The 27,311-nt window shown below is 49.6% G+C and overlaps 1 protein-coding gene across 1 annotated transcript; it reads right to left on the reverse strand.

Moving 5' to 3' along the window:
- Positions 1-584: 584 nt before the first annotated feature.
- Positions 585-26,160, reverse strand: CEP135 (centrosomal protein 135). Its single transcript, XM_009902729.2, has 25 exons — positions 26,032-26,160; positions 24,070-24,260; positions 22,829-22,996; positions 21,719-21,860; positions 20,846-20,930; positions 20,037-20,165; positions 18,622-18,837; positions 18,005-18,070; positions 17,093-17,243; positions 16,422-16,615; positions 15,580-15,723; positions 14,466-14,609; positions 13,423-13,500; positions 13,111-13,262; positions 12,401-12,516; positions 12,170-12,324; positions 11,665-11,720; positions 10,010-10,178; positions 8,425-8,535; positions 7,103-7,288; positions 5,995-6,204; positions 5,258-5,460; positions 3,307-3,411; positions 2,479-2,625; positions 585-887 (listed from the first exon to the last, which is right to left on the reverse strand). Exons 1-25 carry the CDS (start codon positions 26,142-26,144, stop codon positions 866-868), a joined length of 3,453 nt encoding a protein of 1,150 aa, XP_009901031.2. The 5' UTR covers positions 26,145-26,160; the 3' UTR covers positions 585-865.
- Between the last annotated feature and the right edge of the window lie 1,151 nt (positions 26,161-27,311).

Below are 27,311 nucleotides of genomic sequence, written 5' to 3' on the forward strand. Positions count from 1 at the left end.
GGAAAAGAGAAGGCTGCAGGGAGACCTTAGAGCAGAGAGCAGCCTTCTAGTACCTGAAGGGGCTACAGGAAATCAGGGAAGAGATTTTTGACAAGGGAGGAGAGGGAAGGGGTTGAGGAAGGCAGATTGAGACTGTGGAGGGGGTAAGCACTGAAGAGGTTGCCCAGGGGGGCTGCAGCTGGTTCCTCCCTGGGGGTGTTCAAGGCCAGCTGTTACTAGAAAACTGTGAACATAAAAGACTTGGGAATTAACTTTGCCCTGTTCAAAGGATGTCAGCACAGCTCCAGGATAGCTTTTGCACTCTTTATTGAACAACTGGAATAGTTAAAATGGAGGTTCAGAGCCAGGTGAAAGAGAAGGGGAAGGAGGAGTTCAGATGATAAAAGCAGGAATAAAAAAGAACTGCTACCCTTCTTCAGGAATCAAAGGTCCAGGAAAAACACCTTCACAAGAGAGAGAGTCAGTACTTGGAAATACCATGGACAGGGGCCTGTAAACAGAAAACACCTTCAAAGCCCAAGCCCAGGAAGGGGTCAGGGCCTGGCTCAGCATTTGGAGGACAGCCCTGTGCGTGATCTGATGGACAAACAAACGACAGCAAGAGCTTTGCCACCTCAAGTGCTCCTTTTCCTTCATATTTATTATCCTTGCACAACAGGAACAAGGCTGAGCCAGCCTTGAGCCAGACCCAAGCAGCCAGCAGAGCCCAGGCACAGCACAGCCAGCTGGGACAGCAGCCACTTTCCAAAGTTGCTTACTTCATCAGCTCTCAGAAGGGGCCCAGGGCAGCACTGAGTGGAGGAACACAGAGGTAGGACACAAGTCAGCCTTCATCAAGGAGAAGCTTCAGCTGCCTCAGTGCTGGTTAGTCCTCAAAGCTCACACTTCTGGTGGAGAAAGGAAAACATTCCCAATAAAGCTATCCAGGGACTTTTACTACTCACTATTAGGATAAAAAGTATTCCTCACATTTAGCCTCCCCTCCTCTCTGCTGTTAGTCCTGAACATCAAGCTGGAGCCTATTAACTAAACCTCTGCACTCACTGCTCCCAAAGTAAATGCAAGCCAAAGAGGAGGAGAACTTCTTGAGAAGGTGGCATCAGAGGAGAGAAGACAACTGTACCCCTGCAGAACAGCCAGCACAGAGCACACTTCCCTGTGCTGAGCTCCCAGGGAGGAACTGAGGAGTGCAAGCTGTTGATGGCACTGCTGAGACCATTCTAATGGGACAGTCCAGCAATGGTTTAAAAGGCAAGACAGCAAAACATCAAACTGCAGCTGAATGAACCCCCCAGAAGCTCTACTCCTTGAGAACAGGGGATCTGCTGGTCAGGTTGGTATTCTTCAAGTAGAACAGGACTGGGTTTATTGCTTCTGGGACTCAGTGTAAAGCAAGGAAGACTAAAGCCATTTCTCCACTGTAGACACTCAGGAATCTGCTATGTAACACTGGCTCAGTCAGACATTGATTTGCAGTGGCCCAGGGCTTGCCTCATGGCTCAGCAGCAGGGCAGCCCCAGCTGCTGCCCCATGCCCACTGCCAGTTTCCTATTTGCACTTTGTCCAAGAACTCACAGAGAGAAAAGCTGCTGCCGGGGGGCCAGGCCGAGCTCAGCTCTCAGGCAACCTCTGCTCTTGTTCACAAAATAAGCTGAACACTAAGCCTTGGGTTTGTACTCACAGGAATGAAGGTGCAGGTCTTACCACGTTGGAGTTGTGTCTCCTGGAGTTGAACAGTTAGGTTCTGAGCTGTTCCAGTACACAGATCCCCTAAACCAATCACCCTTCAGCTGTCCTGTCCCTCTCCTGCCACTCCTCACTTCATTGTGCAGGATGGGACAGACAGGAGAACAAGTCAGTGATCAGGCCTGCAGCACAGAACCGACCTCATCTAACCCCACAATGATCTCTAGGAGATCCAAGTCATCAGGGAGGATGCACAGGTGAGAGGCTGAATCTGGTTTCTTTCTGGTGGCCTGCAGTGAGCACATTCCTGGGCACTCCCAGGGCCAACATGGGAACCCTTTTGCTGCACTTGTTCTGGACACAGGCTCAGCTACTGTGTGGTGTGCAAATGCATTTTAGTTGGACTGCTTCCTGGGGAGTGCTGTACCTGAGAGAACTCCATAGCCCCCCAGGAGCTGTTTGGACAGACCTGGTACCAGTAAGGAACTGGCAGTGGAGATTTGGATATAATTAATGGTAACAATAAGCAGCTGATAGAGATTTGGAAGCTGTCAGCTGGTGCAGGACTATTAACAAGACCAGGCCAGGCAATCCATTACATTCTGTGGTCTTTGGAGAGCACTTTGCATCTATCAGTTCCAATCAATATCTTCTAGCAGGAGAGCCAATAAAAAGAAGAGAGCTTGGAAGGCCCTGAAGTGTGTGAGAGTGTCCTGGAATTAAAAAGGTAGCACTTGGAGACGATTCCAACCGGACTCTGGAAGGAAAAGCTGTGACAATCCAGTTGCTTACTTTTCTGCTGCTGCTGGCTCAGTTGTCCTGCCACTGCCGCGTTCTGGAGAGTGGGAAGGAGACCTGAGTGTGGAGCTGAGAGGAGGTGACGCCCGCAGGGACGAGGTGGAGAGGCCATGGCGCCGCAGCTCCTGGATTGCTCGCTCCCTGCCAACACACAGCACTGGGGGCTGCAGGCTCACAGCCAGGAGACCTAACTGCCTCTGGTCCCCATCTTGCCATTGTCACCATGCTGTGCAAGGAGCCTTGACTCCAGAGACACAGGATGGCTCAGGCTGGAAGGGAGCTCAGAGCTCAGCTCCTCCAACCTCCCCACCATGCCCAGGGACACCTCTCAGCTACACTCAGCTGCTCAAGGCCTCATCCAGCCTGGCCTTCAGCACCCCCAGGCAGGAGGCAGCCACAGCCTCCCTGGGCAGCCTGGGCCAGAGGCTCAGCAGCCTCCTGCTGAACAACTTCTTCCTCAGCTCCACTCTGACCCTGCTCTGCCTCAGCTTCAAACCATTGCCCCTTGGCCTGTCTGCAGACACCCTGAGGAGAAGTCCCTCTGCAGCCTTCCTGCAGGATCCCTTCAGCTACTGAAAGGCAGCACTAAGGTCCCCGCAGAGTCTTCTCCAGGCTGAACACCCCCAGCTTCCTCAGCCTCTGCTCACAGCAGAGCTGTTCCAGCCCTTGGATCATCTCTGTGGCCTCTGGGCTCACCCTAACAGCTTTGTGTCCTGCTGGGGCCCCCAGAAGTGTCTGCAGGACTTCATGCTCACAAAAGCATCAGGTTTAGCAGGGAGCAGGAAGAGGCAGAGGCAGCTGGGTGAGCCCCCAGCACCTTACCTCTCGAAGCGCTCGGTGGTCAGCTGCCTCTTCAGCACATCGCAGTCGGTCTGCAGCTGTGCGACTCTGCCCAGCAGCAGGGCAACCTCTCTGCTGCAGCTGCTTCTGCAAGAAACCACGAGAGGCAAGCAAGTTTTCTTTCACCAGTGTCAGCCAGAGAGACTGTGCAAATTACAGCAAGCTAAACCAACAAGGAGATGCTGAAATTGTTGCCTCCAACAGAGCAAAACACAACCCAGAAGCAGTGCCCAAGGGAATGCAACAGAATGGTTCTGGAAGGACCTCAGGTGAGAAAGAAGTGAGAAGCTGCAAGCCTCTCTCTCTCACTACATCCCTGCTGCACTGCATGGTGTTCTTCTGCAGAGAAAAGACAAACACAGACCATACAAAGAGACAAACCAAGTGATGAATTTATTGCTTCACTACCCTCTGTTGCAAGAGGAGATGCTCTTTATATGTGCACTTGACAAACAGTGACTGGCCACAGGAAACACAGACAGGGCTTAGGTAGAAATGGTATCAAGGAGGCCCAGCAATGAACACAACTGCATCTGATTGACAGCTACCTAAACATGAGCCTGCAGTGTGCCCAGGTGGCCAAGGAGGCCAATGGCATCCTGGCCTGTATCAAGAATAGTGTGGTCAGCAGGAGCAGGGAAGTCATTGTGTCCCTGTACTCTGCATTGGTTAGGCCGCACCTTGAGTCCTGTGTCCAGTTCTGGGCCCCTCAGTTTAGGAAAGATGTTGAGTTGCTGGAAGGTGTCCAGAGAAGGGCAACAAAGCTGGGGAGGGGTCTGGAGCACAGCCCTGTGAGGAGAGGCTGAGGTTGCTGGGATTGCTTAGCCTGGAGAAGAGAAGGCTCAGGGGAGACCTCCTTGCTCTCTACAACTCCCTGAAGGGAGGTTGTAGCCATGTGGGGGTTGGTCTCTTCTCCCAGGCAACCAGCACCAGAATAAGAGGACACAGTATCAAGCTGTGCCAGGGGAGGTATAGGCTGGATGTGAGGAAGAAATTCTTCCCAGAAAGAGTAATTGGCCATTGGAATGTGCTGCCCAAGGAGGTGGTGGAGTCACCATCCCTGGAGGGGTTCAAGAGGGGATTGGATGTGGCACTTGATGCCATGGTCTAGTTATTAGTCTGTGGTGACAGGTTGGACTTGATGATCTTTGAGGTCTCTTCCAACTTTGGTGATTCTGATCTAAGCCAAAGCTGTATTACTGCAAGCCCAGAATCTCAGAACATGTCCACTTCAGCCTTGGTGTTTGGGCCCAGCTGTTTCAACAGCAAGAATCAGAGTGAAAAGCAGCCCTACAAATGCTGGGACAGAAGGAGATGCACTGCTCAGCAAAGCAGCAGCTTGCACTGCTCCATGCTTGCTTGCAACCCAGCAGTAACTGCATTAGCAAACAAGCAGACCCCAGTAATGGAGTGTAAAGGAAGGTGTCTAAAGCAGAGTCTAGCCAGCTGTGTTGTTCCACAGTCTTCAAAGCCAGGAGAAGGTGCGGTGCTCAGAAGCTCCCCCTGGAGAAGCCCAGCTGTGCTGGGTTAGTGCTGAAGCACTGGACTGCAAATCTGAACCACGAAGTCCACTCCTGGCTCAGTCCCAGGCTTCCTGTCTGGCACCCACAGGTCTCTGACTCCAGGAAGATCCCACAAGAACAGCAGAGCATTTTCTCCTGTGCTGCCTGTTAGCCAGGAGCAGTCCCAGGATGGTCTCTTGCTGCAGTATGTTGGGAGCAGATGCAGAAGACAAGAGGCCTTGGTGGTATCTTACTCTAACTCCTTCAGAGACAGGCAAATGCTTGCAGGATGGAGGTAAGAATTCAGGGCCCAAGATCATTATTGTGAAACAAAGAAAGAAAGCAAACAGTTTGGTGAGTTGTGAGGTTGTTCCATATTGCTCTGCAAGCCACCAAACACACACACACACCCATCCCCCAGTTAGACTCACAGTTTGCTCTCAGCCAGTGTTAGCTTGTCCTTCAGCAGCTGGATTTCAGAGTCTTTCTCATGGGAGGTGAGATGGTGCTGAAACTCTTTGTCTCTGCTAGCAGCCAGCAGTGTTTCCAGGTTCTGAACTGTGAGCCTCTCACTGGACAGCTGCTTTTTCAGCAGCTCTGCTTCTGATTTGATATCTTCCAGTTCAGCTAGAACCTAGAGCACAAGTGGTGTATGTTATCAATGCCTTGGTGTACACACACACAGAGCTCTCTCTGCTGGAGACCTGTTCTGAACACTCAGTGTGATTGGAAGTGAATAGGACACTGAGCCTGTTAGGGACAGGTTCTTCACCATGAAGGTAGTGAAACACTGGAACAGGTTGCCCAGGGAGGTGGTTGAGGCCCCATCCCTGGAGATATTCAAGGTGAGACTCCACAGGGCTCTGGGCAGCCTGATCAAGCTGGGGACATCCCTGCTGGCTGCAGGGGGGTTGGACTGGGTCACCTTTGGAGCTCCGTTTCAACCCAGACCAGTCTCTGATTGTATGAAAACAGATTACAGTCTACAACTATTTAAAACCTATTCATAGCATCCTAGAACAGCTCAGGCTGGAAGGGAGCTCATCTCCTTCAACCTCCCCAGCATGCCCAGGGACACCTCCCAACTTAGACTCAGCTGCTCAAGGCCTCATCCAGGCTGGCCTGAAACACCCCCAGGGAGTAAATCCCACTTGCCCCTGCTGCTTACCCTTTCATATTCCATGCTTTTGGAGGTGAGCTGCCGAGCTATGAGCTCCTTGTTGGACTCCAGCTTGACACAGAGCTCCCTGACAGAAGCCAGGTCTGCCAGCACAGAGGACTTGTCCTGGTTTTCACGCTTGATGTCCTCTTCCAGCTTGGCCATGTTCTTGGTGATGGCAGAGATCTGGGATTCATAGGCTTGGTGTGCAACAATATGCTGGGCAGAGACAAACAGGGACACCCCCTTCAGTGCTAACAGCTCTTTGCTTTTCTTATCCCTTAAAATTAACTTTCCCCATAAATCTACCTTGACAGTACTCTCCTCTCCCCTCCCTAAAGCCCTAAGCTAAGGACAACTGCCAGCCTGCCATGCAGTTTGTAGTCACCACCATGAGGAATGGCACAGGTACTGCATTTCAGGGACAAGGCTTAGTGTTGACCCTTCAGGGCTGGGCTGGATGGGTTGGTCTCTTCCAGCCAAATCTATTGTGTGATACTACACACAAGTGGAATGAGGATGGACTCCAGTTTCAGCTATGAATTCAATGCTTAAAATCCCCTGAATACTACACTTCCCCCCCACTCAGCTTAGAATATGAAAACCTCTTAACTCTTTAATTAAAAGCATAAGACAGAACAGGGCCAGCCCACAATTCCTCTAGAACTTCATCTCTTTGAAGTTTAATCCTCATTGCTTTCCATGATGCTGGTCTAGATTGTGGAATTACAGGCCCTGATTCTGGATTTGGGCTGCTGCTGCTAGATTTTGCACCTTCATTCCAGCCCCCAATACTGCCTACACTTCATTCAAAGCTTCAGAACAAATGCAAGAACTCAGCTATATGCAAATGCTTGGAAGCAACTAAACCCAAGTGTCTGACAGAGACAGGAACAGAACAGCAGTGATCACCAAACAACAGAGATCTGGAAGGGTTAAAACCTCATTTGGGGACAGGAGAAGGAAAATGCAAAGTGTTCCAAGCCCTGTGTCCTGAACCATTCAAGCCCAGGAAGTGTTTTCCATGGAGGCCTGAGGAGCAGTGTTCACTGGATTGAAAACCACCTGCAGGTGCCCACTTCCCTCAGCAGCCTTTCAGTGCAGCAGTGATGATTACCCCTTGGATCTCTTTCTCCAGCAGATCCACTCTCTCTCTCAGATGTCTCCTGTCTGTGTCTACAGAGAGGAGCTCCAGGCGTATGGAGCTGCTTTCTCCCTCAGCCTGATGAGCCTTCAGCTCCCAGTCCTCAGCTTGCGAGTGCAGCATCCGGAACCTCTCCAGCAGCTCTTGGTTTTCTTTCTCCTAAATGAAACAGGAAATCACTCTGCAGCCACCAACACACCTCCAGCTTCTTGGGGTTATTCCATGTTTACTCCCTACAGCCTCCTTGGCTTTTCAGAACAAAGTAGAACCTTCTCCACTCTTTTAATCCCACTAGGAGGCCACTCCTGAGGGGCATCACTGCTTCTGCAAGTCCAAACAGTAAGTCCTAAAATGGCTTAGGCTGGAAGGGAGCTCAGAGGTCATCTCCTCCAACCTCCTCACCATGCCCAGGGACACCTCTAAAGTAGATTCAGAGCCTCATCCAGCCAGGCCTTCAGCACCCCCAGGCAGGAGGCAGCCACAGCCTCCCTGGGCAGCCTGGGCCAGAGTCTCAGCAGCCTCCTGCTGAACAACTTCTTCCTCAGCTCCACTCTGACCCTGCTCTGCCTCAGCTTCAAACCATTCCCCCTTGGCCTGTCTCCAGACACCCTGATGAAAAGTCCCTCTGCAGCCTTCCTGCAGGATCCCTTCAGGTGCTGGCAGGCAGCTCTGAGGTCCCCCTGGAGCCTTTCTCCATTCTGCCATTACTGAAGGGCTTCAGTCCTTTTGCAAGGCCAAACAATAAATCAATACAGAGAAGGCTCTTAGCTTTATTCAATGCAGCTGTTAATGAGTTTGAAGGCTCCCAGGGGAGGCCTGAAAGCCTCTTGGTGCACACAGAGCTTAGCAGGCTGCTAGGAAAGTGCAGACTTCAGTGCTTCCAAGTGATGCAGTGACAGAACAGCTACAGCTGTGGATTTGCATGTGGCCCCAGTGCACATTAGAAGGCAGTGATTAATTTGTCATCTTCACTGAGCTCCATTCCCTTTGCCCCCTGATCATGGCATGCACAGCAGGTAAGCATGCTGCCAGTAGGAATCGGATCCAATGAGGAAGGCTACTGGCTTTGAAATGCCTTCTGTGCAGACAGGAAGAGGCAGGGACCAGGAAGCTGAAGCTCATGGTGAAGCCAGTACACACTGCAGAGAAGTGAAGCTTTGCCTCCACAGGCAGTGCTGGGCATGGGACAGGGAGAACAGGCCCCAGAGCACACAGCTGTGAATTTGCTAACTGTATCCTAGTGTTGTCCTCTGCCCCTCTGGCTCTACTGCAAACAACAATGATTGTACTGCTACCTTGGAGGCCATCAGGGTCTCAAACCTGGAAACCTCAGTGATGTAACTGTGGACCCTGGTTTTCAGCTCCTCTCGTTCACGGATTGCATCTTCCAGCTCAGTGCTGATGGCCTGAAAAGATGACACAAAGGAAAGCAGAGCCTCTGGTAAGTGAGTGGCTGCAGCTCATACAATCACAGAATAGTCAGGGTTGGAAGAGGCCTCAAGGATCAGCCAGTTCCAGCCTCCCTGCCATGGGCAAGGACACTTCACACTACAGCAGGTTGCTCACAGCCACATCCAGCCTGGCTGCAAACACCTCCAGGGATGAGGCTGCCACCACTTCCCTGGGCAACCTGTGCCAGTCTCTCACCACCCTCATGGGGAACAACTTCTTCCTAACATCCAATCTGAATCTACCCATTTCTATTTCTGTTCTATCCCCCCCCAGTCCTATCACTCCCTGACACCCTCAAAAGTCCCTCCCCAGCTTTCTTATAGCCCCCTTCAGATACTGGAAGGCCACAATTAGGTCTCCTTGGAGCCTTCTCTTCTCCAGACTGAACCACAACTCTCTCAGTCTGTCTCTATAGCAGGGGTGCTCCAGGTCTCTGATCATCCTCAGTGGTCACTGTGTCAGACTAAAAGTCCTTGCACATGACCCAGATCTTACTCTGTTCTGCTTCTAAGTAATTAGTGAAAGCCCTTTGGAATTTGTAGGGCTCAGAAAGGTTTCCTGTTCCCTCAGGCACACCAGTGAGTTTTCTTGGCACACAGAAAACAATGAGTACCAGGCTAGTTGATGAACTCTGCAGCTTCCCTGATGAGACCACACTGATCTTTGCAAAGTTCAATACAGATGTTTGTCAGCTGGGACTTTTCCAGCCTTATGATTCACTGGCACTGAGTGAAGGCAAGTTCTGTGTCACTAGAAAGCCAACTTTCCAACATCTGTGTCTCATCAGAACTCACAAGGCATCTGAGTCTCATGGTGAGCTGCAAGTGTGTTGGCTACACAAATGACATGGAATGAGTCCCAGAAGCCTAGGATGGCTCAAGGTGGAAGGGACCTCAGAGATCATCTGCTCCAACCTCCCCACCATGCCCAGGGACACTCTCAACTAGACCCTGAAGAAAAGTCCCTCTGCAGCCTTCCTTGCAGGATCCCTTCAGCAGCTCTGAGGTCCCCCTGGAGGAGCCTTCTCTATTAGGTCTCCCCCCAGATCCTCCTCTTTTCCAGGCTGAACACCCCCAGCTCCCTCAGCCTGTGCTCACAGCAGAGCTGCTTCAGCCCTTGGAGCATCTTTGTGGCCTCCTCTGGACTCCCTCCAGCAGCTCTGTGTCCTCCTTCTGCTGGGGACACCAGAGCTGGAGGCAGGATTGGAGGTGATATCTCAGCAGAGCAGAACCAAGGGGCAGAATCCCCTCTCCTGCCCTGCTGCCCACACTCCTCTGGCTGCAGCCCAGTACTCAGCTGCCTGCTGGGCTGCATGAGGGCACTGGCGGCTCCTGGGGAGCTGCTCAGCACCCAACACCCCCAAGCTACCACTCTATGCAAGCAAGCAGTAAACAGTTCAGTTCTTGAGTATTCGTGGTGCCTCCCTACCTGGTTTTCCCTGGCCATGGTGGCCAGGTCATCCTGCAGCCGCCTGTTCTCCTTCAGAGCCATCTCCTTCACCCTGCCTGTTTCTGTCAGCTCCAGGTGGGCCGCGTCGAGCTGGCGCCGCAAGCTGGAGATCTCGCTGTCCCTGCTGCTCAGCAGCTCCTTCATCTGGCTGCCAAGGGAAAAGCTCATGTGAGTGCTCCCTTCTCACTCAAGCCACATCCTGCTGAACACGATCAGATGTGGGCCTCGGCTGTGCTAAGGCCTTGGATGGTTTGGCTTTTTGAGTTTTAGCAAGGAGCAGTGGTTGCTCTGTGAGGGCTGCCAAAGGCAGTCTGAGTGGGAACAGAAGGGTGTGAAATGCCAGCATGCACAAAGAACATGGGATTCACCTTCAGCTTGGAAGGTGTCTGGCAAGAGGCTTCTCATTATGCAAACACTAATGACAGATGCTTCTGTTTGCCTGGGTTTGGTAGTGGTTACAGCGTGGTAGCCTTTGCTTCTCTTACACACCAGGAGGGAAGACCACAGACAGCTTACACTTGAAAGACAACAAGCAGGAGGGTAAGGGAGAGACTAAACACAAAGCTAGAAATAGAAGCGTGTGTGAATTTCAGTCAACTCCTGCAGGAGTGTTTTGCCACAGACACTCACATGTACCTAGTGTTCAGTTACACTGCCCTCAGCTGTTTAAGTAACAGTGAGGAAATGTTTTCTTTCAGAAGCTACACTTCAAAAGAGGCAGGAAGGAAAGCCCAGAAAAAGGCCAGTTAAATAAACAGATGTTCATCAAGACTGCACTGGGAGCTTAAGCTAGAAGAATTAGCATGCCAGTAACAAAGAGCTTAGCTCTGAGCCAATCTAATCTTACCTAGAATACTAAAAAGCTCCTTCTTAACTGACAACTAGCAAGTGTTACCAATTTAGGAAGGTAAAGATACCAACCCAGCTGCTAATGGCTGGCTGAACAGCATCTCAGCAGCCTGCAATATACTTGGCAGGGGAAGGCTCTTCAAAGGTTCACAGGCTCACAGGATGTTAGGGGTTAGAAGAGACCTCCAAAGATCACCCAGTCCAACCTCCCTGCCAGAGCAGGAGCATAGAATCCAGCACAGCTCACACAGGAACACATCCACATGGGGCTGGAAAGGCTCCAGAGAAGGAGGCTTCACAACCTCTCTGGGCAGCCTGCTCCAGGGCTCTGGGACCCTCACAGGGAAGAAGTTTTTCCTCCTGTTGAGGTGGAACCTCCTGTGCTGGAGTTTGTATCCATTGCCCCTTGTCCTATCCCAGGGTGCAACTGCGCAGAGCCTGTCCCTTCCCTCTTGGCCTCCATCCCTCAGATATTGAGACATTGATCAGATCCCTCTCAATCTTTTCCTCTCCAGACTGCACAGCCCCAGGGCTCTCAGCCTCTCCTCCCCAGGCAGTGCTGCAGTCCCTTCAGCATCCTTGGAGCCCTCCCTTGGACTCTCCCCAGCAGATCCCTGTCCCTCTCAAACGTTGTGTCCCTCTTTCTCCACACACTGCACTCCCCTGTGTGGCTTCAACAGAATGAAACCCACTTCACTCAGATAACTAAAGGAGCCACCTGCCTGCAGTTTCAAAGCACCAGAGGAAATGCAAGGCCTGAAGAAGGCATCCCAGTCTTCACTTACTCTGTGGAGGACTCGAGCTCGGAGAGTGCTAGCCGTAAGTGGGAAATTGTCTTCTCCTACAGAGAGAGGCAGAAGCTGTGTTAGGTGTTGTGTAAAAAGAACACTTCAAGAACTTTACCCTGAAACCTCTAGTTTAACCCATCACCACAAAGTCACTGCCTCCAGTTTCCACACCTCTTTGCTGAGAAAGGATTGTCCTCTCATCAAAAACGCCAGGGGAAGTCAGCCAGAGCTTCTGGCACCTCAGGCTAGAACCTTTCGTCTCAGTAAACATCTCCCAGGAGCAAAATGCAAAGAATACCTCTTTAATTTCCTCTGTTGCTTAAGGAAAACACTGACAACCACCACTGAAATCCTGTGCAGCTGGCAAACTGCTCTTTGGATTAGCTCAGTCCAAACACAGATTCTGGGATGCCTGGAGCTCTGCACAGGCTTCCTAATCAAGGCAAAATGTGAGTGCTCCAGCAATCCCCAGGCTGCACAGCAGGACTTGTAGTGCACATACCTTGTTAGCCAGGTTGTCATCCAAGCATGCAATCCTTTCTGTTTTTTCATCCACAGTTTCCTGCAGGCTGTCCTTTTCTTTGTCCAAAACACTAATGGTGTTTCTGAGCACGCTGACAGCTTCCTCCTGGGAAGTGCTCTTCTGGTTTAACCTGTCTGTAAACAAAAGGAGAAGTACTTGCTAGGTTCAAATAGAAAAAGAGAGAGAAGCACAAAAGGCAGCAGTGATTACCTATTTTCTCCTCTAGCTTGACAATGTTTTCTTGAGCTGCCTGCAGTTCATCCTTTTTGAGGGACAATCTGTGCTGTAAATCTTCAGCAGCCCTCTGGAGTTGGTCATTTAAGAGCCTGGAAGATCACCACACAGTTGAAAGGTTGGGACTTAGTCATCAACTTAGCTGCCTGAAGTGCTGTAGCTGTTCCAGCACAACCTCAGGGCCGGCTCATGGGTTTCTTGTCACACTAACCAGTCTGCTCTCTCTCTCTCTCTGGGAGAAAGGGAGGACTATGAGGGACTGCTCGAGCCAACACCACTTGCTCTGGACCTCTGCAGCAAGTCCACCTCACCACCATTCCAAAACAGAGCAATGGAACTTTGGTGGAACCACCACAATAATCTTAAACATTCAGTTTCATTTGGAAAGCCTTTGAGAAGCTTCCTGTTCTGCTACAGGGATGAGCAGGGAACATGGTGGTTAGGGGAAACCATTCCAGGGGGAGGAGAAAGCTGCCATTCCCAATCAGCCATAAAAATGACCTGCACATCTGGTCACCAAACCAGTGACAAGCCAGCACAGCACTTCCCCTGCTCCTGTTTACTTTTCCTTAAGACAAAACCAGGACCAAGTGATTTTGAAAGTGTTCTCTGGTCTTTCCCAGCAGCTCAGCTCTGCAGTCACAGAACTATCCAAATGATGTCAGTGCATTCTGTGTCAGACTTACTGAAGGGAGCCCATCTCAGCTTTAAGTTGAGAGGAATCATCAGATGACTGGGCAAGTTTGCTGGCCTGCAGTTTGAGCTCATTTTCCAAAGTGCTGACTCTCTCTCTCAGGATAGAGACTGTAGCCTTCAGCTCACACCTCTCGATCTCCAACTGCAATCCAAGGAAGCAACCAAGGCCATTACTGTTGTGGAAACCTTCCACCACCTTCACAGCAATTTGCACTCAGAACAGCTAACCAAAGCCATTGCTTGAGAAGCCCATCCTGTTCTAGAGGAGGTCATCAAAGCTCCCTTCCTAAAAATGCACTTACTTCTTGAATAGTCTTCTCCAGCTCTGAAACATCCTGCTGCATCTTGGATTTCTCCAGGTTAGCTGCTTCTTGCTGAATCTGAGACACAAGCAGGGAATGCCATGCAATAAGGGACAGTTCTAGATGGGACCATCAAAACCTTAACACCACACTGCACTGCACTATTAGATGAATGCCCAAGTGCAAAGGTCTCTCTACAAAACCAGAAAGCATGACCTGAAAGCACAGCACTGCACTTCAGTGTGACTTCACTGAGCCTGCTGGGGGTTTGCAGGCTTCTAGCAGCAAAAGTGTATTTCTGCCTGGTCCCAACCAAGTTAGAATCTGTGGGTTGTTGCATAAAGCTTACTGAGGCACCAAGGCATGTGAAGAGTTGCAAGCATCTATGGCTTAGTGTCCTCAGCTGGTTCAAACTGACTGATTAAATGATCATTAATGCTACAGGTAAGATTCCACAGCTAACTGATCTTTCCCCAAGCCTATGGAGAAATTTGTGTTAAGCAATTTATCTGCTCATAAGTGCAGTGAAATTATTAGACTCTCAACCTCCCTAGAAGTGCCTGAGATAAATGGGTTTGTGCAGCTGTTTCCAAGTGGCTCATGTACAAAATGCTGGTGGCCACCTCCCAGAAGAAAGGCTAGAGCTGGAAGCCCATCTCCTCCACTGCCTGCACAAGCTTTCAGCAAAGAGGCCAGAGTCACTGCCACTGCATTCAGATACTCTGCAGCTCTCTGGCTGTGCAGTAGTAAATCAAACTATGGAAACATTCATGGCACAGTCAGGCTTGACATATGTTGGCTTTGCATCAGCCCAGATGGAGCTTCAGGTTCTTCACAGAAGGTGATGCTTGCCCTCAGACACCTAAGAACGTGTTCCTCTTCTCATCTAGGAACCAGGCTTACAGGGGCAATGCAGACAACTCTTTGGCCTCTCTCAAGTGAGTGTGAAATCAGGCAGGTTGTTGGAGAGGAGAACTGCCAGGCAGCCAGACAAACTCCCCTGTGTGCCACCTCACTGCAAGCTATGGCACTACAAAGCTCACCTTCAGTTTTTCTCTGAGGCCTTCCTTTTCTGCCATGAGCCTTGCATAGTCACTCAGTGCAACATCTCTTTCTTCTTCCATGTGACTCTGAGATACGGAACTATGCTTTGCTTCTCTTCTCAGCCTGTTCAGTTCCCCTTGAGACTTTAAAGGATCACAGTTAGTTAATGCATGTGGATTGTAACCAACACTGCACACACTAACAAAAGAGAAAGCTTCAGTGCTGTCATTACACCAGAAGGGTCACTGTGCTCTTATTTGCCCCTGGATAACCAAAATATACTTCCTAAACTGTGCAGTGGCATGACAGCTTCAGCTGCCAACATCACCTTTTCCTCTTCCCAGTTCTCTCTGGTCTCTAACCACTTAACCATTTCTTCTTGCTTTCCAGCCTGTATCTTTACCCAGCTTTCCCATAGATTCTGTTGCTGTTTTCCACCCCTGATCTTTCTCACTTACAAATACAGGAAGTGATAATTCCTCATTTGGTGGCAATACCTAATTTTATCAACAAGTATTCAAACCAGGTAGAGAATCATAGAATGCTCTGGGTTGGAAGGGACCTCCAAAGCTCATCCAGTCCAACCCCACTCTGCAAACAGCAGGGACCAGATCAGGTTGCCCAGAGCCCTGTCCAGCCTCACCTTGAGATTCTCCAGGGATGGGGCCCCAACAACCTCCCTGGGCAACCTGTTCCAGGTGTTCCACCACCCTCAGAGTAAAGAGCTTCTTCCTAACATCCAATCTAACTCTGCCCTTCTCTAGTTTGAAGCCATTGCCCCTCATCCTGTCACTGCAGGCCTTTGCAAACAGTCTCTCTCCAGCCCTCTTGTAGCTCCCTTCAAGTACTGGAAGGCTGTTGTTAGCTGTCCTTGGAGCAGAGGTGCTCCAATTCCCTGATCATCTTCATGGCCCTCCTCTGGACCTGCTCCATCAGGAGCATGTCCTTCCTGTATTGAGGGTTCCAGAGCCAGACACAGCCTGGATTTGATTGTTCTTGGCTGTGCTCTCTAGGTCTATACACCTCAAGTTTTATTGCAGAGAGGTTTTTTTCCCCCCCTTTTAAATCACCCACAAGTGATCATCAGTTATTCTAATGCCCACCTGCCCTTACCTGCTCATAGAGAACATTCAGCCTGTCCCTCTCTGCAGTCAGCAGCTTGATGTTGGACTGAATTTCTATGACGTGTTTTTCAAACCTATCCAGCATGGACCGCAGCTCATCCCTTTCCCTGGTCATCAGTCGAAGATCTTCACTCTGCAAAGCCAGGAATAAAGTTGAATAATTAGAATACACTGGTTAAAATGTTTGGAGAGTTCATTTCGGTGTCACACAGGGTTGTATTGAACAAGTGCAAAGAACTGGAGATTAGGAAGAAGCTCTTCAGCAGGAGGGTGGCGAGACACCGCAACAAGTTGCCCAGGGCGGCTGTGGAGGCATTCAAGGCCAGCTTGCATGAGGCTTTGAGCAACCTGGGGAGTTGGAACTAGGTGATCTTTAAGGTCACTTCCAACCTAAACTATTCTATGAATATCCCAATAAAGAACTCACTCACATGATGAGTGATACCTGAGAACCACAGACTGAACACATTGTAACTGTAAGACAAAGCCTGGCACTGCTGGTGTAACCAAAACAGTAAGAGCTAACTGCTGGGGACAAGAGGGCAAACAGCCAAGAATAAAACTGCCACCTTTGCCTCTTTACCATCCACTTCCATTTATCTCTAACTGGCCAAGAACTAATCAATGTCACTGGACAATGTGAGCAGGAGGAAATAAAAAGGCAACTGCAAGTTCAGTGGAGTGAATTTCTCATGTTAAGAAGCTAATTAAAGAAACCTACTACAGGACCACAGTGCTTTCCTGAATTTGAAAACATAGTTGGTAGCTCCTTGAATGCTTCCCTAGCATCTCCACTGCTTTTTGAGCTCATCTTGACAGCAGGAACTTGACCTTCTCTGAAGTCCTCCGGCTCGGGCTGGGCCTTCTCCTTATCACCTTCTGGAGGTACTCCAGCTCTCGCTTGTAGTAATCCCTGTCCTCTTCTAGAGTCCTCACAAAGGCATCCAGGCGAGAGGGGGATTTGTCCCCCAGGGCTATGCCATACTCCACTCTCATCCTTTCTGTTTCTAGGACAAGTTCTCGTTCTGTAGGTAAAGAAACAAACACAACTGTAGAGGAAACTCAGAGTTCCAGTGCTGGGCTCCCCAGTTCCAGAGAGACAGAGACCTGCTGGAGAGAGTCCAAGGGAGAACCAGGAGGATGATTGTAAGACTTGAACATCTCTGCTGTGAAGAAAGGCTGAGAGCCCTGGGGCTGTGCAGTCTGGAGAGGAGAAGGCTGAGAGGGATCTGATCAATGTCTATCAATAGCTGAGGGCTGGGTGCCAGGCTCCTTTTAGTGGTGCCCAGTATTAGGATGCCCTGTGAGGTGACAGGGAGAAGCTTCACTTGCAGTTCTCACACACAGAATGCAAATCTGTTTCTGTGACCAAAGCTTCACTTCAGCTCTAAAGTCTTCTTTCCACTTTCATCTAAGCATTATTAACTCCATCTTAACAGCTCAGGGTTTCCATTTCAAAAATCCCATGAACAGAGATGTTCAGGAGACTGCCCCTGACTCACCTTTTATTTCCAAGTTGTCTGTTTTCACTGTCAGCCTTTGCTTCTCCTCCTCAAGCTGGTTTAGCAGCACTTCCAGATTCTCTCTCTGATCTGTTTGCCCCAAGAGTTCCTCACTCAGCCTTTCGTTCTCCCTACGACATGAGCACAACTCCTGAAGTGACAAGTGGTGACAAAAATTAGAAGGGCCAAGAGACATTGGGAAAGAAAGAGTCAAGAGTCTGTTAAACCTTTAACATTGAAGACTGTTTGCTGCTTTTAACCAGGAGGGTTTTTCATGTTTCACATTTCTTAAAAGCCATCATTGGGTTTTATACTACTGCTCATTCCAATCAGCAATACGCCTCCTGCAGTTTGAAGCTGAGGCAGAGCAGGGTTAGAGTGGAGCTGAGGAAGAAGTTGTTCAGCAGGAGGCTGCTGAGACTCTGGCCCAGGCTGCCCAGGGAGGCTGTGGCTGCCTCCTGCCTGGGGGTGCTGAAGGCCAGGCTGGATGAGGCCTCGAGCAGCTGAGTGTAGCTGAGAGGTGTCCCTGGGCATGGTGTGGAGGTTGGAGGAGAGGAGCTCTGAGCTCCCTTCCAGCCTGAGCCAGTCTGGGATTGTATGAGTCTATGAACTAATTTGTGGTGAAAATGATTCAGCCATGGGAACTACAGCTTCAGGTAACAGAAATAAGGAAATGCACCTTTAGGGCACAGTCATCCATGCTGTGCACAGAGGTTTCTGACACTTTAGTTTTGTACCAGTAGGACACAGCTGCTTTGGCTCTTTCATGTAGTAATTAGCAGCTTATGATGCTAGAGTTTTGGGGTACTACAGAAGTTGTCTCCTGTTCTATTCTGTAACAACTGAAAGAATCCCATGGGTGACAGCACAACAGAACAGCTACAAATGAGATCTGGAAGGATTTTTACTTACTGATTTCAGCTTTGTTACTGTTTCTTCAAGCTCCTGTACTTCACTTTGTTTCCTTTCAATTTCTTTCTATCAACCAAGATGAAGCTGTATGTTAAAAGTTACATCCTCAAAACGGCAAAAATTCCTTTGCTACTTCAAAATTCAGGGAACAGACTATGTTTGAAGGAAAGAAAGTGTCACAGGTTCCTGGGACTCTGCCAGACTTGTAGTAGTAAAGCTCCTAGGAACTGAAGGCGCTGAAAATCGGATGGCAAACACACCCAGGGCTCTCTTAGAGGACAACAATGAAACAAATCATTGCATGACTGCTCTCAGCAAAATCCCTGCCAAACACAGGCTGCAGATATTACCTGGCAACAGCTTTAAGGGTCTCAGAAATGCATTCTATGCTGAACTAATAGAAGAAGGAAGACAGAATGCCTCTTACCTGAGCTCGTCTCACCTAATAAGAGGCAAAGTGCTGTGATTGATCAGCTTTCAGTGAGAAATTCTGTATAATGCTAAGTAAGCTGGGAAAAGGTCTCTTTACCAAGCCATTAGGTAATCTCTTGCCATTAAAAGATACAAAACTACCCAAGGGCTGAGCAGATCCTTCACACTAACACATCAGTGATTACCTTTGCTTCTTCTATTTCCTTATCTGCAGTCTCCAGCACAATTTCCTTGTGTCTTTCCAGCTGCTGTGCCAAGTGGTCTATTTCATTGAGTTCCTGGCAGAGTTGTTCATTTTTGTTGCTCAGGTGGACCACCTCACTAGTCACATTTTGTTTGCTGTCCAGCAGGTCTTGAATGTGATTCTCCAGCTCTTTGTTTGTCTGCTGAAGACACTCAATCTGAAAGGTATTTTTCATTACACCATGAGTATGTGTTGTTCAGCTGGGCAGCAAAAGCTCCTCCCAGTCTCCTGGGATACAGGATCTCTGCAGCTTAATGCTAATCAGCATGACAAAACGTGCCTGTACCAAGGTGCAAGCTGAAGGAATTCATTACTGCACTCTCCTTTCTCTGTTCTCCAACACCTGAGGCTTGTTCTAAAAACAAAGCACTGAAAAGCAGAGATCAGTGCAGAAACCTTTCTGGGGCATCAGTCTGGCAGCAGCAGTGCCTTCAGTTTCCCTAAGCTGCCCAGGATATGAAGGCACATTCTGCTCTCCTCTTCTGTAGCACATTTGTTAGGCTTAGCCTTACTGTCAGTCCTTCATGAAAGAGAAGCTTTACAGATCAGATAGCCAAAACTCATCTTGCCTCCAACACACCTCAGCCCCTCAAAACACAACACCCTCAGAAATCTTGCTTTATGAAGATTGTTTTTCCCAGTATACCTTCCCCTGAGACTCAAGGGAAGTGAGGCAGGGATGTAGAATAGGAAGGAAAAAACTTATACACAACAAATTACAGCAGCCAGAAGAATCAGAGCCTGGAGTAGCCTTAAATATTCAAGGTAACAAGGTGCTCCAATTTCATCTCCACACAACTTCCCTCATAACTCCAGGAAGAACTATTACTGTGGATATAGAAGAAGGTCTGAGCCCACTCCTAGTCACTATCACACAGAGATACCCAGGCACCTACTGGTAGAGGAGTAAAGCAGCCTACTGGCACTGAGCCTCAGCAAACACACTTGATGGGCCAAAACCAGCTTTATGCAGCCCCACTGATAGGGAGCAGGCTGCCCAGAGCAGTTGTGGAGTCTCCTCTGGAGACTTTCAAAGCCCACCTGGATGTGTTCCTGTGTGACCTGCCCTGGGTGATCTCCGGAGGTCCCTCCCAAGCCCTACGCTCTGTGTGATTCTGACACAGATGCAAGTTCACAGAATCCTTTCCCAGAACCATTCTAACAGGCTCTTACAACAAGAAATGAAATGTCCTTAGAGAAGAAGCACTGCCAGCTGGAGATCACAGCCAGGGCAGTGGAGTTCAGATCTGGCAGTGCCTTTCTGAAGGAGCCTGACGTTTTGGGGGTTAGTGGGTTGGGTTTTTTTGATTGCTCCTATCTGTAGTTTTGGCTAACCAACACTTACAAATCCATTACCTGCAAATTCAAATGGGTGATCAGCTTCTCATTGCTTCTGTTCCTTGCTTCCAGAGAGAGAACCTCATGGGAGCGCCCACCGTCCAGCGCCAGCGCCAGGCGCTCTATCTCCTTGTCTCTCAGCTCAACCTTTCACAGGGGGAGGAGGAAGAAAAAGGCTTTGCTATCTTCTACACCATTTCATAGAGCTGTTATTCAACTGAACACCTACAGAGTGTTCAGTAACCCAATGTGCACCTCACAATGCCATTTTGACCTTTAATGGCCATTTTCCCCCAGTTCTGGGTTTTTTTCTGAACCAAGAGCTTCCTTTGAAGGAAAAAGAAATTGAATCCATTAGAAGTTGTCTGGCAACAGGCCAAGGGGCAATGGTTTGAAGCTGAGGCAGAGCAGGGTTAGAGTGGAGCTGAGGAAGAAGTTGTTCAGCAGGAGGCTGCTGAGACTCTGGCCCAGGCTGCCCAGGGAGGCTGTGGCTGCCTCCTGCCTGGGGGTGCTGAAGGCCAGGCTGGATGAGGCCCTGAGCAGCTGAGTGTAGCTGAGAGGTGTCCTTGGGCATGGTGTGGAGGTTGGAGGAGCTGAGCTCTGAGCTCCCTTCCAACCTGAGCTATTCTATGAATACTTCTGCACTAAAAATCACAGAATCACAAGGAACTGGAAGGTAAAGAGGCCCAAGAGAGTTGGCTAACATTCAAGGACCACTTCTTCCAAGCTCAGGTCTGCCCCCACAGCAGGGCAAGGCAGAATAATTCCACCTCCCATTGCTCTCCCAGGGAGGCCAAGGGCTGCTAGCCAGCACCCTGCTCACACACCTGTTTGCTGTAATTCTTCATTCCACGCTCAGTGGCCTCCAGTTTTTCCTGCAGCTCTCTGACTTCTGACTGAAGTTCATGAATCCTGCAATGCAGTAACACATTCTTTATGTGGATCCAGGGGAGAATCCCATGGACAGAACAATTCAAGACCCTCTCTTTGCTCCTCTAGGTACTTCACCAAAGCACAGTTATGTCCATTCAAAATAGGAACGTAGAAGCCATTCTTGGAGATATTGCAGTGGGATGCCAGAGCCCCACCCAGCTGCTCTCACTTCCTATCCTCAAGAGCGTGGGGGAGAAAAGATGGAAGAGCTCATGGTCAAGGTAAAGACAAGAAGATGATTTACCAGTTTCTGTCACCAGCAACAGAGTTGACTTGGGGAAGACCAATCTAATCTATCATCAATTAAAAATAGAGTAGGATAGTGAGAAACTGACTGAAAACATCTTCCTCCCACTCTCTGCTCTTTTCCAAGCTGAACTTCACTGCTTCACTTCTGACTCTCATACCTCCCCTCCCTGAGTGGAGCAGCAGGGATGGGGCATGGAGCTGTGGTCAGTTCACAAAGCTTTGTAATACTGCATCTCCCTTCAGGGCACAGCCTCCTGCAACATTCCAGGTGAGGTCTCACCAGGGCAGAGTAGAGGGGGAGGAGAACCTCCCTGCATCTGCTGGCCACACTCCTCTGAATGCAGCCCAGGATATCCATTGCAACTTGTCCATCACTCAGCAAGAACTCTGCTGCTCTTCACATCCAAAAGTCCCTTTTGTCTGAGGCAAATTGGAGAGACAGGAGGAGGTGGGGGGTTGGCAAATCCCTGCAGCTACTGAGCAGCCACCCTCCAGAGGTGGGAAGTGCTTCAGCTTACCGATTATCAGCCACCTGCAGGAGGTCTGCAATGTAAGGGTCCTCTGGCTGAGGCACGGGGTAGGAGGTGACCCCGGAGGGGGGCACAGGCTGGTCGAGCTGCATGCGCTGGCGCCTGAAGGGAATGCTTCTCTTCCTGCCACCTGGAAGCCCAAAGGGGTGGTACTGGGAGGCAGAGCAAGGCAGCTGCTGGCTCTAATACAAAGCTGACATGTCCTATTTATCCCACTGGTGCTGAACCGTCACCCTGCAGCCTCTGACTGAATGGGTGACATCTGCACAGTGCAGGCACCACCATTCTCACAGCTTGGTTCTCACAGCTCGGTCTAAGGTCCCTCATAGCAGAAGGGAAGATGCAAAGCTCAGAAGTCATTTTCCCCACTGTTCAAGGCCCTAAATATTCAACAGCTCAGCCTTGTTGGATCTGTTTGTGGTTTGCCTTGCTAGCAAAGCTGAACCAAACCATCACAAAGACATTTTCACATCTGGGAGCTATTTTATGACTGAATTAACATCTCTATTGTTTAATAATAGGTTTTGGTCTCCCACCCTGCTGTCACTTTGGTGAATGACTAGCAAGTGGAGCAGGCTATTTGCTTGCATGGCAGCATTATAGTAAAGCTAAAGCAATAAAGAGAAGGAAAAAAGACCCTGCAAGCTTTCAGAGGGCTGCAATATTGGTTTGTGGACAGGTTTGGCATCTTGCTGCTTGGATACCTTTGTAACAATAATCTGAAGTAGTCAGTCAGCATCAATTAGCTGCCAAAAAAGCTTCAAGTGTCAAACCACCTGCCTCTAGCTGAACCAGGTGCAGCCTAAAAGAAGCAAAGAGAGCTGTGGATTCACAGCCACATTACAGCTCCATAGTCTTCTGCTGAGCCTAGGTTTGTATCTATCTTTGTCCCTCACACAAGAGCTCTGCTAAAGAAACTTCTTCACTACAGAGGACTGAATTCAGAGCCCAAACTCTCCAAGTGATGTTATTCTACTGGACAGTTATTTTACTGTAGTAACTCCTCATCTTAGAGGAAAAACCCCAAACAATTACATTCTGAACAGCAAAAAATAGCCCAGGGAAGAATCAAGAGTAGCTGCAACTATTGACACTCACCAGGTGTTTGCACTACTGCTTGCAGATTCTTCTCCTGAAGCTGCTGAATTTTTTCAGTCTTGGCTTTGTTCTCCTTTTCCAGCAGTTTAATTTTATGTATATATTGGTTATTCAGAAATTTCAAGTCAGAGGTGTCATGTTCAACCCTCCTCAAGGAGGCTTTCAGATCTAGAAGGGAAGCAAAAAGCTGTGTTATCTTTCTTGGTTTTGTTTTTCCTAGGAGCACCAACAGAGGCAGAGAGGGAAGCCTCTCTTCTTTCTCCAGAACAAGAACCTTTCAAAGACACAACCCAGGTGTGTGTATAAAACCCATACACAAACAGGTATTTGTTATACAAATGGAACACCTCTGTAGGACAAAGGCACAGAGTCACAGAAGGGCTCAGGCTGGAAGGGAGCTCAGAGCTCAGCTCCTCCAACCTCCACACCATGCCCAGGGACACCTCTCAGCTACACTCAGCTGCTCAGGGCCTCATCCAGCCTGGCCTCCAGCACCCCCAGGCAGGAGGCAGCCACAGCCTCCCTGGGCAGCCTGGGCCAGAGTCTCAGCAGCCTTTTGCTGAACAACTTCTTCCTCAGCTCCACTCTAACCCTGCTCTGCCTCAGCTTCAAACCATTCCCCCTTGGCCTGTCTGCAGACACCCTGAGGAGAAGTCCCTCTGCAGCCTTCCTGCAGGATCCCTTCAGGTCCTGGCAGGCAGCTCTGAGGTCCCCCCAGAGTCTTCTCCAGGCTGAACACCCCCAGCTCCCTCAGCCTGTGCTCATAGCAGAGCTGCTCCAGCCCTTGGAGCACCTTTGTGTGGTCTCCTTTAGACTCTGTCCAGCAGCTCTGTGTCCTTCTGCTGGGGACACCAGAGCTGGAGGCAGGATTGGAGGTGAGGTCTCACATTTAAGAGCAGTATTTAATTGTAATTAAGAAGCAGCATGTCAAGGTATGAAAGTGTGTGGTAGAAAGCTGTCACATTGTCATGTTTGATCAACACAACAATTCCCACAGTCTCAGAAGCTTTTTAACTAGCACAGAACCTAGCCATGAGGTCTGTGGTGACAGGTTGGACTCGATGATCTTTGAGGTCTCTTCCAACCTTGGTGATACTGTGATAGAAATATGTGTGCATTGTAAGTCATTAAGGACACCAAGGTCCATGACCACTCACAAGTTAGAAAAGAGTCTGCAGGTCAAGGATTTGGCTGCACTTTGGCAGGGAAGGGTTAAACCCCAATCACCAGCTGGATATTACCTTTAACGTGTCGCTCGGACTGCTCCTTCAGCTTCAGGATCTCCAAATGCAGCTCGTTGTTTTCCCTGGTAAGCTGAGCATTCTCTGTCTTGTAAGGTTCCAAGATAGCATCCAAATTGCTGCTCTCCTTCTCATTTTTGCCAGCAGAGAGCTTTGCACTGCGCAGGCTCTCAGTGGTGTGGACGAGGTCACTGGAATGAAGAGCAGCAGACACGTGGGGAAGGTCAGCAGTGGTTACACTGCAGCTGTCTGTGCTGGCCTGAGGAACAAGAGCCTTTGCCTGATACCATGCTGACTGGAGAGCAAATTGGCTTGAAGAAAGCAGAGACAACACTCATGTCACAGGAATCCAAAGGCAGGAATCAGTAAGATAATGTTCACTAGGGAAGGACAAGGCAAATATAATAAAAACCCAAGATCCCAGAAAATGTATCAGGAAATTACTCAGGGAACTGGGCTGCATGCAGATGAGTGTGGCCAGCAGAGCCAGGCAGGTTCTCCTCCCCCTCTGCTCTGCCCTGATGAGACCTCACCTGGAATATTGCATCCAGTTCTGGGCTCCCCAGGTCAGGAGGGACAGGGATCTGCTGGAGAGAGTCCAACAGAGGGCTCCAAGGATGCTGAAGACACTGCAGCACTGCCTGGGGAGGAGAGGCTGAGAGCCCTGGGGCTGTGCAGTCTGGAGAGGAGAAGGCTGAGAGGGATCTGATCAATGTCTGAGGGGTGGGGGTCAAGAGGGAGGGGACAGGCTCTGCTCAGCTGCACCCTGGGATAGGACAAGGAGCAATGGATGGAAACTCCAGCACAGGAGGTTCCAGCTCAACAGAAGGAAGAACTTCTTCCCTGTGAGGGTCCCAGAGCCCTGGAGCAGGCTGCCCAGAGAGGTTGTGGAGCCTCCTTCTCTGGAGCCTTTCCAGCCCCATCTGGATGTGTTCCTGTGTGAGCTGTGCTGGATTCTATGCTCCTGCTCTGACAGGGGGTTGGACTGGATGATCTTTGGAGGTCCCTTCCAACCCCTAACATCCTCTGACCTGGTGAACTCTCTCTTCTACATCAAGGAAGATACTCAACATTGGTAAGAGGATTTCTTCCTCCAAGCACTGTGTAAGTTGTGGCACTACTCACAGCACAGAGGAAACTTGAAGTAAAGAACTCAAAAGGCCAGCTGGTCAGAGCAGCTAATACTGGCAGTGTTCCTATGGAGATCAGAAGCTCTACAAGAGAGATTAGCAGCAAGTGGCTACAAACATTCTGGTAAAAATCAAGTCAGTGATTGAGGGATTAAACCTGTCTGTTAGGCACCAGAATGAGATTTGCTGCTGAAGGCAGATGACTCCACATCTGTTCTTCCATCTGCATTAGATGCTCGAGAGCCACAGAACCAAGACACCTAGGTCTGCATGTTCAGCTAAACGTGACTGGATTCCCCTGGACAGGACTACGTTTGCAATCACAGCAAAGCCATGGAATACATGAAAATGGACCAAGAAAGCCACCTGAAAGACTGGTTTGACTCTGTTATGTGGCCTGTACAAACTGCAGAGACAGCAAGTTTAAACTTCTCCGAGTGAGAGGACAAAACCCAGAGCTGTAAAGGCTTTATTTTCAATCATGGTACAGGCCACAGGGATTGTTTTTCATGCAAGCAGGTGGTGTAAGAGTGTCCTTTAAGCACATATCAGTAGTGACTCTTCTTGCCTCCTTCAGGAGGTCAGAAAAGTTGAGTTTTAGAATGAATAGAATTACTTTAGAACCAATTGTGCTGAATTCAAGGAAGTCTTCAGATGCTCTCAGCACTTCAGCAAACCCATCTGACCTCATCATACACGAGAGCTTGGTGTTAGCTCTGCAACCAGATGGCTTGAAAACTCTCTTCAGGCTAAGCCTTTCCCCTCACACAGCAAAACTCAAGCCATATCTGCCACATGATTGCTCTGGGTTTTAATGAGCCTTTTTCAATACCTGAAAAGCTTTTCCACCAAGGGTAAGCTCTCCACTCCCAGTGGCTGCCTGTAGCCTAGCTGATCCAGCCGCTTCCTGAGATTGATGAACCTCCTCTCTGCAGTGGCAGTCATTGCACAGCAGCCTTGGTCACACCTGGAAAAGATCATCTGTTACACTCCCTCAACCAACAGAACCCACTGTCCCTGCCCAGGCCAGCCTGCCCCTTGCAGAGCAGGCAGGGCTTCAGTGTGGCAGGGAATACCCCACTGGATGGCTCAGCTGGCTGTCCTGGGAGTGCCCCTTCCAGCTTCTCATGAAGAAATTAACCCTGTCCCAGCTGAAGCCACGACAACAGCCTTGTGAATCCAGACTGAGTCATGCTAAAGTTGCCAGGTTCATCTGCAGAATGTGTGAAGTGAGCAGAAAAAGAAATGAGTAGGTTCAGATTGGATGTTAGGAAGAAGTTCTTCCCCAGGAGTGTGGTGAGAGCCTGGCACAGGTTGCCCAGGGAGGTGGTAGCAGCCTCCTGCCTGGAGGTGTTTGCAGCCAGGCTGGATGTGGCTGTGAGCAACCTGCTGTAGTGTGAGGTGTCCCTGGCCATGGCAGGGGGGTTGGAACTGGCTGAGCCTTGAGGTCCCTTCCAACCCTAATAATTCTGTGATTCTCTGAAGTCCTGAAAGCACTCTTAACTCTGGTATTTCCCACGAGACACTCTGTATTAGCTGCACAAACAGCTCACATAATTCACTGCCTAAACAGTTAATGTCATTTAGTGCTGCCAGAAAGAACACAGGAGTGCCCTTTCAGATGAAAACCAGAAAATAAGACAAACAAGAGGGGAAACTAAATGCTACCTCAAACCAGGCAAACATTTATCAAGACATCTAAGCGAGTGCAGGTTTCAGTTACTCACAGAACAGATATTCAGAGCCATTAGCCTCTCTGTTGTTGTTGTTGTTCCTTTGCTCACTAAAGAGAACAGCTTTCTTGTTCCTAAAAACAACAGCTTTCATATGTTTTATTTTGTGATATGCCTGGACGGTTGCAAAAGGCTTTTTGAAGACCCTATGTACAACTGTTTGCAGGGAAAGGCTCTTCACAGGCTCATAGGATGTTAGGGGTTGGAAGGGAGATCATCCAGTCCAACCCCCCTGACAGCAGGAGCACCCAGGGCAGCTCACACAGGAACACATCCAGATGGGACTGGAAAGGCTCCAGAGCAGGAGACTCCACAACCTCTCTGGGCAGCCTGCTCCAGGGCTCTGGGACCCTCACAGTGAAGAAGTTCCTCATGCTGA

The sequence above is a fragment of the Dryobates pubescens genome, chromosome 1 (assembly GCF_014839835.1).
Source record: "Dryobates pubescens isolate bDryPub1 chromosome 1, bDryPub1.pri, whole genome shotgun sequence".
Classification (NCBI taxonomy): Eukaryota; Metazoa; Chordata; class Aves; order Piciformes; family Picidae; genus Dryobates; species Dryobates pubescens.